At 35.8% G+C, this 12,374-nt stretch overlaps 2 protein-coding genes across 2 annotated transcripts; both read right to left on the bottom strand.

The window, feature by feature from the left end:
- Hrb87f (Heterogeneous nuclear ribonucleoprotein at 87F) lies at positions 1-6,786 on the bottom strand. The gene is made up of 7 exons (XM_077406520.1): positions 6,597-6,786; positions 5,709-5,920; positions 5,162-5,474; positions 4,357-4,600; positions 3,284-3,502; positions 2,799-2,975; positions 1-1,114 (listed from the first exon to the last, which is right to left on the bottom strand). Exons 1-6 carry the CDS (start codon positions 6,615-6,617, stop codon positions 2,839-2,841), a joined length of 1,146 nt encoding a protein of 381 aa, XP_077262646.1. The 5' UTR covers positions 6,618-6,786; the 3' UTR covers positions 1-1,114; positions 2,799-2,838.
- A 579-nt stretch (positions 6,787-7,365) lies between these two features.
- Polr3e (RNA polymerase III subunit E) lies at positions 7,366-11,656 on the bottom strand. Its single transcript, XM_077406662.1, has 8 exons — positions 11,336-11,656; positions 10,738-10,988; positions 10,465-10,658; positions 10,166-10,338; positions 9,895-10,087; positions 9,413-9,612; positions 8,918-9,081; positions 7,366-8,717 (listed from the first exon to the last, which is right to left on the bottom strand). Exons 1-8 carry the CDS (start codon positions 11,375-11,377, stop codon positions 8,447-8,449), a joined length of 1,488 nt encoding a protein of 495 aa, XP_077262788.1. The 5' UTR covers positions 11,378-11,656; the 3' UTR covers positions 7,366-8,446.
- Positions 11,657-12,374: the final 718 nt, after the last annotated feature.

Genomic DNA, 12,374 nt, shown 5'->3' with positions numbered 1-12,374 from the left:
TTCTTTTTTTTTTCATTGGCTACTACACAGTCGACAGTACATCTATTTCTGCCTTTTCCTTCGTTTCTTGTTTTTTCTTTTTTTTTTTCATCTATTAAACAAGTCCTACAAAGTGGTTCCTTCAACACGTACAAGAATGATCCTGATCTACCGTTGTTATCATGAATAATTTTATTATGCAGCTTCGAAGAAAAAATTACGTATATAGTTATAAGAGATTCATATATGACAATATATATATAAAACTGCATCTTATATACATTTTGTCTGTCTTATAAAGGTAAGCGATTTATAAAGAACTGTATTTTATATACATTTTGCCCGTTTTATAAAGAAGTATGGAAACTTCGAAGTTGCACGAGAGATATTCCGGGTAATTAGATAATGTTAGCTGGTTTACCCGGTACATTCTGACCCTTCGCAGTAGTTTAAGTCTGAGCTTATAGCCTATTGACCTCGCGCCGCAAAATTAAGACATAATAAAGAAAAGGTTTCTTTTATTTAAGCCAACTAATGCTTAAACAATTATACAGCTTCGTAAACTAGTTTATTTCCTATTAATTAGACCTAATTAGTTCCTACAAAACGCTGACGAATACTCTTCTCTTGCCGTTTTTATCGCTACATGCACGCACTCTCTCTCTCTCTCTCTCTCTCTCTCTCTCTCTCTCTCTCTCTCTCTCTCTCTCTCTCTCTTTCTTCTTCTCATTTTTCCTAATGTAAATTATCTTCCTGTATATATGAATGCATTTTTTGCCTGTCTGCTGAATATTTACGCGCAGATCCTCGTAAATAACGTAAAAATACATTTGAACGATAATACGAATCTTTACAATGAGTGGAGAAAGGGAGAAACTGGACGCAAGATTAGAAAAGAATAGGCATATAAGCCTCTCACTGCAAACTAACTGATGACTTTTTTTTCTCTTTCTCTGTCCTGTATCCTGATTGTCCTGCCTGCCTGACCGACTTCCTGACTGTTTCTGAGTTTCTGCCTGTTCGTTGCCTTGTCTCTCTAGCCTGATAGCCTGCCTGCCTGCTCCAATACTAAACAGTACAGAAGTACTGGCGACTAGAAGACAAGTAGTAGTAGTAGGAGGAGTAGTAGCTTCACCTGAGGTTCAAAAGTCAAGAAATCTGTTAGTTAAATTCCTTAGCCTGTGCAAAAGACCGATCGGGTCGTGAGCAAGGAATTTCCGAATCTTGGGATCTCTTTAAGGCTCTGGATTTGTAAAGATATCTCTTGGATTCCAAGAATTTTTTCGATTTACACAATTGAATATTTTACATTTTCTTCGTTTTATTTAATTTCAAATAATTATGGATAATTTAAGAATACCAAATTGGTTGCGTTCCCTAAAAATTTTAGATTCATTATTTTTTACTATATTTTTATCATTTTAGATCCCACATTTCTACATTTATGGATTTCTAGATAAATTCTAAATCTCAAGGTTTTTAATAGAATTCTTATATAGCAGATAGTACGTTATTTTTATATTTCTAAACAGATCTATAATTTCCTTGTAGGTCTATTTCTAACAACTTTCAAAATTCCTGGAATTTCCAGATATTTGAAACCTTAAAATCTTGAACCACGTTACAAAATATCAATATTTCAGATTTTAAGATTAAAATTTATAAGTGACCTATATCGAAATTTTTAGGTACTGGTATTTTTTCTTCTTATATGTACATGGACTTCATCGTGTTAGATTCATAATATAAAATTTTAAAGAAAAACTGGAAAATGTTTCACATCCAAACCGCTTTGCTAAAGTTTATAAAATATTACATAATTCGATTTGATCAATCTTCTTTCTATAATGATCTAAAAAAACCCAATATTTATACTTTTAAATTCTTGGATTCTCAAATTTTCGGTGTCTGATATCCTGAGATTCTTAAATCCTTGATCCTGTAGACCCTTAGAGGTCCTAATACATAGATTTGTGTATTATTAATTGTGAATGAATACCGATATTAAGTAAATTCCTCCAGAAAAACTCTTCATTGCTTCTTATCAAACTATAGCAAAATAACTAATCATCATCCTATATATATATATACGCATACGCATATGTAAAATAAAAGAAATACTATTCTTCTGATCTAATCTTCTAAACTTTGTTCGAAAACGTGCTAATTAGTAAAAAAACAAGAAAAAAAGAACGCCACTGGATTTCTAAATGACTGTTAATTATAGTCACGCTAGAAAAATAATGTAGCGAATATTAGGATGCAACAATGGCTAAAAGATAAGACTTTGTATTCTAATTGCATTGTTTGCACAAGTCCTAAAATTGTGTATGTGTGTATGTATATATATACGTATATATATATCAATGAAATAATTATTATGTCCTCATATACATGTATAAAATAATTTTACGTTTTCTTCAAGATTTGTCTCAATAAATCATGGATATATGTATATGTTGTAAAGTTTTCTAATTACATCCTAGTAATGTGAGCAAGATCATGTAAACTAATTACCAATTATAAAATGTATTTTTATAAAAATAAATAAATAACTGATATATTATTTAAAACAAACTAATCCATGTGTATATGAAAGTTATAAATATGTAAATCACAATTAACATATTGACATAAATATGTAATCTATGAAGAAAACTAAAACGTCCGTACTATTTAATGATGCATAAACCTGATTAAAGATTCTTTGAGAAATAATTCGGCATTCCCGGAATTTCGCGATCGCCGTAATTTCAAATAAACTGTTTTGAAGTAGCGAATCGATAATATTATACTAAAATAATTATAGTTTTGCTTACCAGCGAGAAGGGTCAGCGATATGCGCGCAATGCTATTTTCTTAATATCTCCTTCCACTGCCGCCTCCTCCACCACCACCGCCACCACCCATGTTTCCACCTCCGAGGGAATTACCACCGTAACCACCTTGGTTGCCGTATCCGCCACCGCCACCGGAATTTCCGCCACCCATAGGCCCTGCAACATCGCAAGAAAAAAAAACTACAGGTTAACAAAAACAATTATTTCTAAATTGCATAATGTAGTAATATTGTGCAAGGTATATAAAAGTACATTCACATCGATAGATACATAATGTACTACTCATTCGCAAAAAAAATTACACAACTTTGATAAAATTTTGTTAAATCATTACTTGTCACTAGAGAGAGATCGAAACAAAGAATTTTAATATTTTAAATTTCAATAATTATGTAGATGATAGAGTTCAACAGAAAAAGAGATCAAAAAGGATCATGTCGTTGATTTTTAAAAAGGAAAAGAACCTTGTCCGCTGAAGGGTGGTAACCATCTTGAGTCTCCGGACTGACGTCCGCTAGGACCCGAATTAATACCGTATGGCGCTGCTCTACCACCGGAATTAAAATTGTTGCGCACTGGACCACCCCCGTAACCCTGTTGATAACCACCACCGAAGTTGTCATTGCTCCAATTACCGCCGCTGTTGTAGCCACCCTGCCCGCTTTGATTCCAGCCTCCTCCTCCTTTAAAACGCAACAATCAGGATCTTCTTTCAATATCTTTATCGCTCGAAATAATGAGATAATGTTATGCTCCTATTCCATCGATTAGAGACAGTATCATATTTTGTCTTTTTATTGCCTCTCGTGTAATAAGATCTTAATCAACAAGTACTTTGTAAAATTGTACCAGATTAATATAGAAATAAAGGCTAATTGTATTTTACTCTTTCTTGTGTCAATATTGGTTCGTGTTCTATGAAACTTTGCTTACTCTAATGATTTTTATAAATAAGGCGTTGCAAATACAAATAGACCAAGCCACAGTTCCAAGTGAAAGAATTTAATGTGCGTTAGAATAAAAACTGTAATGTAAAATAATAGTGACCGTAGAAAATTCTTATGTATTCTTTTAACGTATATGGTAGTAAATCTATTTGAATTGGAAAGTAAGAGTGTTTAAACAACTCTTTGAGTATTCAGTTCGAACATTTCCAGACTTGGTCTGTATGTATTTTCATCGCATCATACATCATTATTCATTACAGATGTTTGAAGTCTTTGCACTGCAAGTTGACCCTCGCATGACATCTCGACGAATTGTTAATGTTATTTAAAGCGTGTTGTATAACGAAACAAAAACAGAAAGATATACATTTCACAATATTAAATCTGCTTGAGAAATTAATTTCAATAATTTCAATAAATTAAGAAAACTTTTAAGTCCACTCCCAGTTTTTTTTCGGTACGTCGCACGTCGTAGCCGATTTTTCAAATACGATGTTGTCAAAGAGCGACATTATCAATACGAGAATCAACCCGACTCTAAGAGGAATAAAGAAAGTATAAGAGAAAAAAATCTGTCTGCAAACCTTTACCTTGATTCTGATTCTCCCAAGGTCCATTACCTCCCCAACCTCCTTGATTACCTCCACCGTATCCACCCTGATTACCGCCGTTGTTCCAGTCACTGCTGCCGCCACCGCTACCGCGTCCTCCCCAGCTACCGCCGCCCTGATTACCACCACGGGGTCCCCTGCCTACGCCTTGGCCACCGCGGCTGCCACCACCACTGCCGCCACCGCCTCCAGAAGCGGACGCCATTTCAGCTCTGCTTAAAGCCTGTGATAAGAATCATATTAATAAAAATACGAATCATTCATGTATTCAATTTAGTTTGATCTGCAGAAAATAAAGGAAAAAAATTGTGGCAAAATATTCTGTATCTTATATGAAAGCATATTAAAACAAAACATCTCAGGCATGAAAAATTACATGAAATATTTATATTTTTCGATATAATCTTAGTTAAATATATTTATATATAAAATGATGAGTTATGTGTATTGATGAAAGTGATTGATAAAGAATAATACATAAATCTATACAAAAATGTAAGTGATATTTCTTCCATATTATTGAAATAAAAAATCATTTCCATTTCTAACAAGATTGATTTTTCGGTCAATGTTGATTAGACAATTTTTATTCAGTTAAATATTCCTTAAATCTTGAATATTTTGAAGACGAGACAATTTTTAAAAATTCATAAAAAAAAACATGGAAAAAATTAGAAACGCTGGAAAAAATAAAACATCAACTCATCTTTATGAACTTTTTCTCATGGATCTGTATCGTATTCTTCTTAAACAGTAAATAATTTTTGAAAATAAATATTATCACCTTTTTGACGTCAACGTGTTTGCCGCGTATCTGATGATTACGCTGCAGACAGATTTTGTCGACAGGATCATAATCATCGAATTCGACAAAGCCGAAGCCGCGTTTCTTGCCAGTCTCTTTGTCAGTCACTATGCTGATCGAGTTTATGCTGCCGTAACTCTGAAAGTACTGCCTGAGATCTTCCTCTTCGTGATCGTCCTTCAAGCCACCTACGAAGAGTTTCTTCACGGTAGCCCCCGCTTCCGGTCGGCCAATTTCTTGCCTAGGGACTGCTCTCTTAGGCTCAACCACTCTACCATCTACTCTGTGAGGCCTGTAAAAGGTATTTGATTTTTGACAATCTTGCCTTCATACTTTCATACGCGAGATGAATAGAAAACTCGACTTATGCGAAGAAAAAAGATTTGTATCAAGTGTTTTTCATTCTTCTCAGTAAATAGATGCTTCTAAAATCTTGAATTTTTTTTTTAATTCGTGAAAATACACCGGGCTAAGTAAGAACCCCAGCGCTTTTTTTTCAATACCTCGAATAAATCATTTTTTTTACCTGGCGTTCTGAGCATCGTCCACCATGTGAGCACGAGAATAGGTGATGAAGCCAAAACCTCTCGAACGTTTCGTTTTGGGATCTTTCATAACCACCACGTCCACTATCTCTCCCCATTGCTCGAAATGCTTCTTAAGCGAATCGTCCGTTGTTCTATAATCCAAGCCGCCAATGAACAGCTTCCTAACGTGTTCCGGCTCGTTTTTACCATCCTGAAGCATAGAACAACAACAATATTGTAAATTAAAGTTTCTTATCATATAAAGTAACTATATATGATAATATATTGTTTCACGCATAATAAATTTTATATATTGAGACTGTAAGTGGATCTTCGAAAAAGCCTTCTATGTATCTAGATTTAATTGTATTCTTCTAATCAATGAAGCTAATGACTTCGATTAAGCAATATTTTCGCAAATTGCTGATTTTTATCAATTTATTATATCTCATTGTCTCTCTTTTTTTTATGGACGCAAAAATTATTGATATAACCAGCCATTAAACATTTATTACCACACTTATACTCAGAAAACTTGAATGGATCAATTTCAGTCTTTTTATATAGGAAATTTTCTCGAGTTGAGATCCCAACGCCGAAGTGATTACTCATGATATTGATATAGCAATCGCCGTCTTTTTTTCGCAGTTTCCTTCTTGCTTATTCGGGGATTCGACCTACCCTCAGGACAATTTGCCATAAAATTCGTATCGTAAGTACGTCAAGCTTCGCGTCTGAAAGATAGGTACTTCGCGAAAAGCTCTCGACGTAGCCGAAGCTGCCGAAGTGCCATTGGAACGGAACAGTGCAAGCGTCGAAGAGAGAAGCCGTAGCCCGTAGCCGTTTCGCGATAACGGAATGGCGATATTGGCGGCGCAAATACTCACATCGTGCTCCATCTTCACCATTTTAGGGGACCTGAACAGGATTGCGCGTCCTGTGTAGCTTGTAAAACAGGAGGAAACGTAAGCCGACTTGGCCGACAGCGAACGACGGCAGAAACGACGCTACCACGATACGGACGATCGATTTTCACTCCTTGCGCGCACTCGCGTGAACCCCGGGCCACCGCACCGGACACCGGACGAGCCGGCCAACCACATCCACGAACTACGTTAATCAATGCTGTTGATCGGGGTTGGAGAGGGGAGCGTCCACGTTTTTACCACGTTGCGATTGACCACTCATAGCGAGCGGTGCTCGGAGTTTTTCCACTGGACCGACCAATCAGAAAGATCCTGTGTGGAATTTGCCAATTGGCGACGTAGGCAATTGGATGCTACTCAAATGCGAGCAGTAGAGCACAGAAAATAAGAATATAAATATTTAAATATTAGAAATTGGAATTAGAAATAATAATTAAACGCACAAAATAAAAGAATAAAATATAATATATAGAAATATTCCTACATTTACGTATCCTAAGATTTAATATTTATTACAGTATTCCTATATTTGTGTATCCTAATATTTTTAATATTTATTCTTATATGTGCTCTATTGCGCGCAAAACTAATTGTGCCGAAAGCTAATATTTTATTTATCATATGACGAATTTTTCAAGCATACTGATTGGCTACGCTCGCCACAAGTGGCTAAAAGTGGAAACCGAATATGATGATTAGTTGGATCCAAAGATAAAAACCAACCACTGGATGCAAAACAAAAATTCAAGATTTCAAATTTATTTTCTTACAGCAATTAAATAACTATTACATCACTACAACTTAATCTATTAATTTATTACTTGATCAATTTTTCTTAAAAGACACAAGACAAACAGATTTGTTTCTCCTCCGCCTCCTAAAGATACACAAAGTATACTTAAAAATAGAGCAACAAAGTGAATATCATACATATTTTTTGTGATAATAATTAATATTATAATCAATATTATATATATAATCAACGATTATAATATAATTAATATTATAATCCTACTATATGGAATTTTATGTGTATGTATAATTGTTACAAACTTTATATATACATAAAATATCATGTGTATGTGTGCATGCATGAACCATGTATGTACATACATGTGTGTAATATGTGTAATAAGAAGTCTGTAGCTAGCGGTCACGAGATTATAAGAAAAGTTCATCACTGCTCAGTCATGCTCAAATCAAGAATTTTTGTCTTGAAAAAACTCAATTATTATTTGAATCTAACTGTTCTTAATGTGTGTATATGTGTTAAAAAATCTTTACTAATTTCTAGTCACAGTCTACAGGACGTCTATCCTATAGTTGAGACACGGAAAGCATTGTATGCACAAATGTAGTATGTTACATCTTAATTCTTTCCTATATTTGTGAGTAATATATTATGCTTGGCGTGAGACCCTACTCTTGGCAAAATACGCACACAACGCACGCGCGCGCGCGTATATATATAAATATAACACAGTAAACGTATATTTTATACTTTGTGTGTGTACGTGCGTGTAAATTCGAAGTTGTATTAATATATAAATACAATAATCTAGCACATAACATACCGCAATATACTATATTTATACATATAAGTTAATCTAAGTTAATCAGTGATTAGTGCTTGAACTCGAGCTTCGAATATATTTCTGGAAAAATCGACTTTTAACAAAGTTGACCAGATATTGCGAAAAAATCTCATGATTCATAATTCAATCAGTCACACGATTCACATATCGCGTGACGACGATCGAAGAGACGGGCGAAAAAAGAAGCTTTGAACTACTTCGGTGCATTGGTCTTGGTCACGTGGTGGTTTCCGATATTTTTCTCGACCGACTCTTTTTGTGCTTAGCCGGTTCGGACATTGCACCGTCATTATCCGACAGAGATGATTCCTTGATCGATTTTCGACCACGACCGATGTTTCTCTCCTCGTTTTCCGAGCCTAACGACTCCCGGTTCGACTTCCGGCGCTGACGCTGCAGTGGCTGAGTCTGTGCTTCCATCGTTTCGCGCAGGTGTTTTCTCTTCGCATCCCACAATATTTTTTGACGCTGGTCGATCTCGGGATATCTACAAATATAGGCAATTAACGCCAAAATTTCTAATGCAAATCTAATAGTGCCAAGTTTAATGAGAGAAATTACACATGAAATCACATAGAATTACTCGAAAATACTCGAAATTACTTGTAGCGAATGGAATTGCAAGATACTTTAACGCACAAGTATGTCGAGAGATATTAAATTTATATTTGGCAACTTAGTGATTACCTATTACGGAAGTCCGAGTTGGGTGGTTCTTTCAGCCGCCAACCTTTCTTCGATTCGTACGCTCCAAGTTCCGCGAAAATTTGATTAATCTCTTCCGGCGTCAACTTGATGGCGGACGAGATCGTATTGCGATTGACAAATTGTTGCTCGATAAACGACAATAACTAAAAAAAAAAAACAAAAAAAAAACACATTTTATATACGTACACACAATTAAATCTTCCTTTGTACACTTGAAGTCACAAGTTTCTTTCGTTCACTTGAGTAGCAACTTTGACAAGTAATCAAATTTGACCACACGGATAAATGACGTCTTAATGAAGATACAAGATATACCAATAGTTTCACAAAGTTAAATATAGCAATAATTGAAATATAAATATGAAAAAGTAGTTGAAATCTACTAGACTTAAGTGTAAGATCCGAGAATAAAGAAGCTAAAAAATTAAATTAAATTTTGGGACAATCTTTTACTATTAAATTTTAAACACTCACAATATAATCGCGAGCTTTACTCATAATCTCAGAGGTGCTGTTCTGAGGGGAGGCGTTATCCTTGGGGTATATCAGTTCGCTATTCACAACCCAGTTACCCTGCACCAGCATAGCTACTTGCTGCAAATACTTGAGTATCGCTGTCGCGTCGTGCTCTGGCGAGAGAATTTCACATAACTTTGCAAAGGAGATGACTCTCACTGTAAGATAAAAAATAGATTTCTATTAAAACTCTTGCACACGATATATAAAAATCTGTTTAATTTATATCAACAATCAACATTTATGCTAATACATGAAAAAAATTGACTCTTTATGTTTCTAAGCGTGTATCATTAAAACGAGAAATATACAAAAATATTTTAAACAAAAGTTTCATATTTTCAAAGACTTCTTATAGTGTATTTAAATTTTTAATTAAATTATGTATATTTTTTTTATCTCCTTCTTCCTTCGAGCATCATTTTCAATGCCTTTCTCACCTTGTTTCATGATTATCCTGATTCGATCTAGCAAAGGCAAGGTCTTGATGTAGTGAAGATCCTTGGAGGTGGATTGCGAGTAGCACTCATCGGGTAACTGCGGTACCAATAGACGTAGATAATTCCTCTGGGCCAAATTCAGGATATTTTCCGACTCTTCGGCTGACGGGCAGAACATCTCTATCCGTGTCGACTGTACAATCAAACAAATTAACGTTTAGCATTTTCCAAAAGAAAATTAATTAATTTCACGATTACATCAACGACTTACCTCAGTTTGCACGTCGTAAGTCGGGGCGTAACTCGTATGTATCCAACGCTCCTCCTGGCTTTTTTTGTAGTGATGCTGGAAGGACTGTTCCTGCAGCTTCTTCAGGTTGTCCGGCAGATGCCTTGCGAACGTCACTTTCACCGGTGTGGCGTTATCTTCTTCCTCGTCGTCGTCTGCATGTTAGCAAATGAATTTGTGAGTGTTTCTCGTTCGCTTGTGCCAAGCTCTAAAGGTTCAACACAGGCTGTCTAGGTAAATGATATTCATAAACAAGTCAGCAAAGAGAAATTCTCTTTTACCTTCTCCCCCGCCTTTTGTTCCATCCTTGACGTGCTTTTCAGTTTCATCCAGATAATCGCACTGCAGCTTCACGTGCAACATTGCCTTCAACGGCGTGAGATGCAGCTCATCGTCCTGAAAGATCCCAACTGCGAAATTGGAGCAATCCGACAACGTCCGTTCCGAAGTCAACACAATCTTGTCCATCAGATCACTAATTAAGAAAATAAATAATTTTTTTATGACTATAAATTGAAGTACCTAGATAAGCTCTTCCAAAACTTTGTCAATACCTATCGAATGTCCTTTCGTCATCGTTTCCTGCAGACTTCCCATCTGTATTTGAAGCCAACCGCTTTCCCGTGCTGTGATCGTAAGAATCCTCATTTTCCGCATCTATAGCAAGCTCTATACGAATTTTTTGATTCTCCGGCTTAACGGAAGTCTTGGAGAAGGTGGCGTTGACGCAACCATCTTTCATGTATGCGGGATACTGAATAATGAACAATTTATCTGCCAAGGTCTTGGAAAGGTACACTGGTATCTGCATAAACAATTCCTTTTATTGTTCACACATATGGAAAATGAAGATATACTCTATATTTTCTAAAACGAGTTTCTAGGCCCGAACAAGTTATATATATGTATATATATATAAACATGAAAGCGGCAATTTTGAGCGAATCTAAAAATTTCTTGCCTCGAAACACATCAAATACATGAGTTTTAGGAAAGAAATAGAGGTAATTATATTTATATTGAACATCTGTCAACAGTGGATTTTTTTTACCACGTGCTCCAAAGTAGCGAATTCTAACCCTAAAACAACTTTGACGCTAAACAATCTTGACGAAAGCGAATAGCAGCAAAATTCAGAAATGGAACACTAACCTCTTTCTCGACGGGATCATCGTCCACTTCCGTGGTGTCCATCTCTGTCACTTCTAAAAAATCACGAAATGATTCTTGATTTTTTCATGTACATTTTAGTACTCCCGACGGAGTCCCGATCCCGATACTCCCGGGCTCGACAGTATAAAATTTCGATGGACCCGGCGCATCCGTCGATGTCCGTCGATAAAAGGGTGCATCCCCATGGAGAAAGAAATAGCGGAACAGAATTAAAACGGAATTCCTTTGATTGGCTAAATCCCATTTTGAGAGCCCCCATCTGGAGATTAGCCAATCAGAGCAATTCCGTTTTGGTTCCGTTCCGCGCTATTTCTCTCTCCATGGGAATGCAGTCTAAGGCCGGTATTCAGGGTGCCATTACATGGAGCGCGGAAACGCGGAAACGCGGAAGCGCGGAAAACAAAATTTACTAGATTTCCGTCGATCCGTTCCGGCTGTTTTGAATGCCTTATATTACATGGAGCATATTTTGAGCGGAAAACGGAACGGAGAATTATAAAATATTAATTTTTAACGGTATTTATTGATTAAAATGCTTGTATTCAATAGATAAGCTGAAAAGATAAGCATATTAATAAAAATTGCAATGAATTAAGTGAACACAATTTTAAGAAATGAATACAAATGTCTATTTGTCACTATACTGTTCCGCTTTTCCGCGCAAATTGTGCTCCATGTAATATAAAGAGAAACAAACTCGCGGAACGAACGCGTCAAAATCCGTTGTCAACGCGGATACAGTATACTCAATCAAATTTCGGAGCTGTTTAATCACATTGAAAAAAAAAGCTTTTACACATACTCTTCGATTACTTTATTATTTAATAAAAGTGGCAGTATAATATTATAGATCCAAACATCATGTTGATGGTTATTATGAAGTATATCTTATATGCAAGCCAGGGTACATACATAGGCTGCGTTAAGTACTGGCAGTGAATATCGAAACGCAGCCATACATACATACACGATAATAGCGGATTCCGCTTTTCCGTTCAAACGTGCGGGACTCAACTCG

The sequence above is a fragment of the Temnothorax americanus genome, unplaced genomic scaffold (assembly GCF_048541705.1).
Source record: "Temnothorax americanus isolate GAGA-0224 unplaced genomic scaffold, ASM4854170v1 Scaffold21, whole genome shotgun sequence".
Taxonomy (NCBI): domain Eukaryota; kingdom Metazoa; phylum Arthropoda; class Insecta; order Hymenoptera; family Formicidae; genus Temnothorax; species Temnothorax americanus.
This window is presented reverse-complemented; position numbering and strand designations above follow the sequence as displayed.

Bases quoted from the DNA above. Each gene is read 5' to 3' on its own strand.
- Hrb87f (XM_077406520.1), bottom strand. From the start codon at position 6,617: ATGGTGAAGATGGAGCACGAT. The intron at 5,921-6,596 runs GTGAGTATTTGC...TCTATGCTTCAG, and splicing joins TGGTGAAGATGGAGCACGAT to GATGGTAAAAACGAGCCGGA. The intron at 4,601-5,161 runs GTGATAATATTT...TTCTTATCACAG, and splicing joins AACACGTTGACGTCAAAAAG to GCTTTAAGCAGAGCTGAAAT.
- Polr3e (XM_077406662.1), bottom strand. From the start codon at position 11,377: ATGGACACCACGGAAGTGGACGATGATCCCGTCGAGAAAGAG. The intron at 10,339-10,464 runs GTAAAAGAGAAT...GCTAACATGCAG, and splicing joins AACAAAAGGCGGGGGAGAAG to ACGACGACGAGGAAGAAGAT. The intron at 9,613-9,894 runs GTGAGAAAGGCA...TTTATCTTACAG, and splicing joins CAGGATAATCATGAAACAAG to TGAGAGTCATCTCCTTTGCA.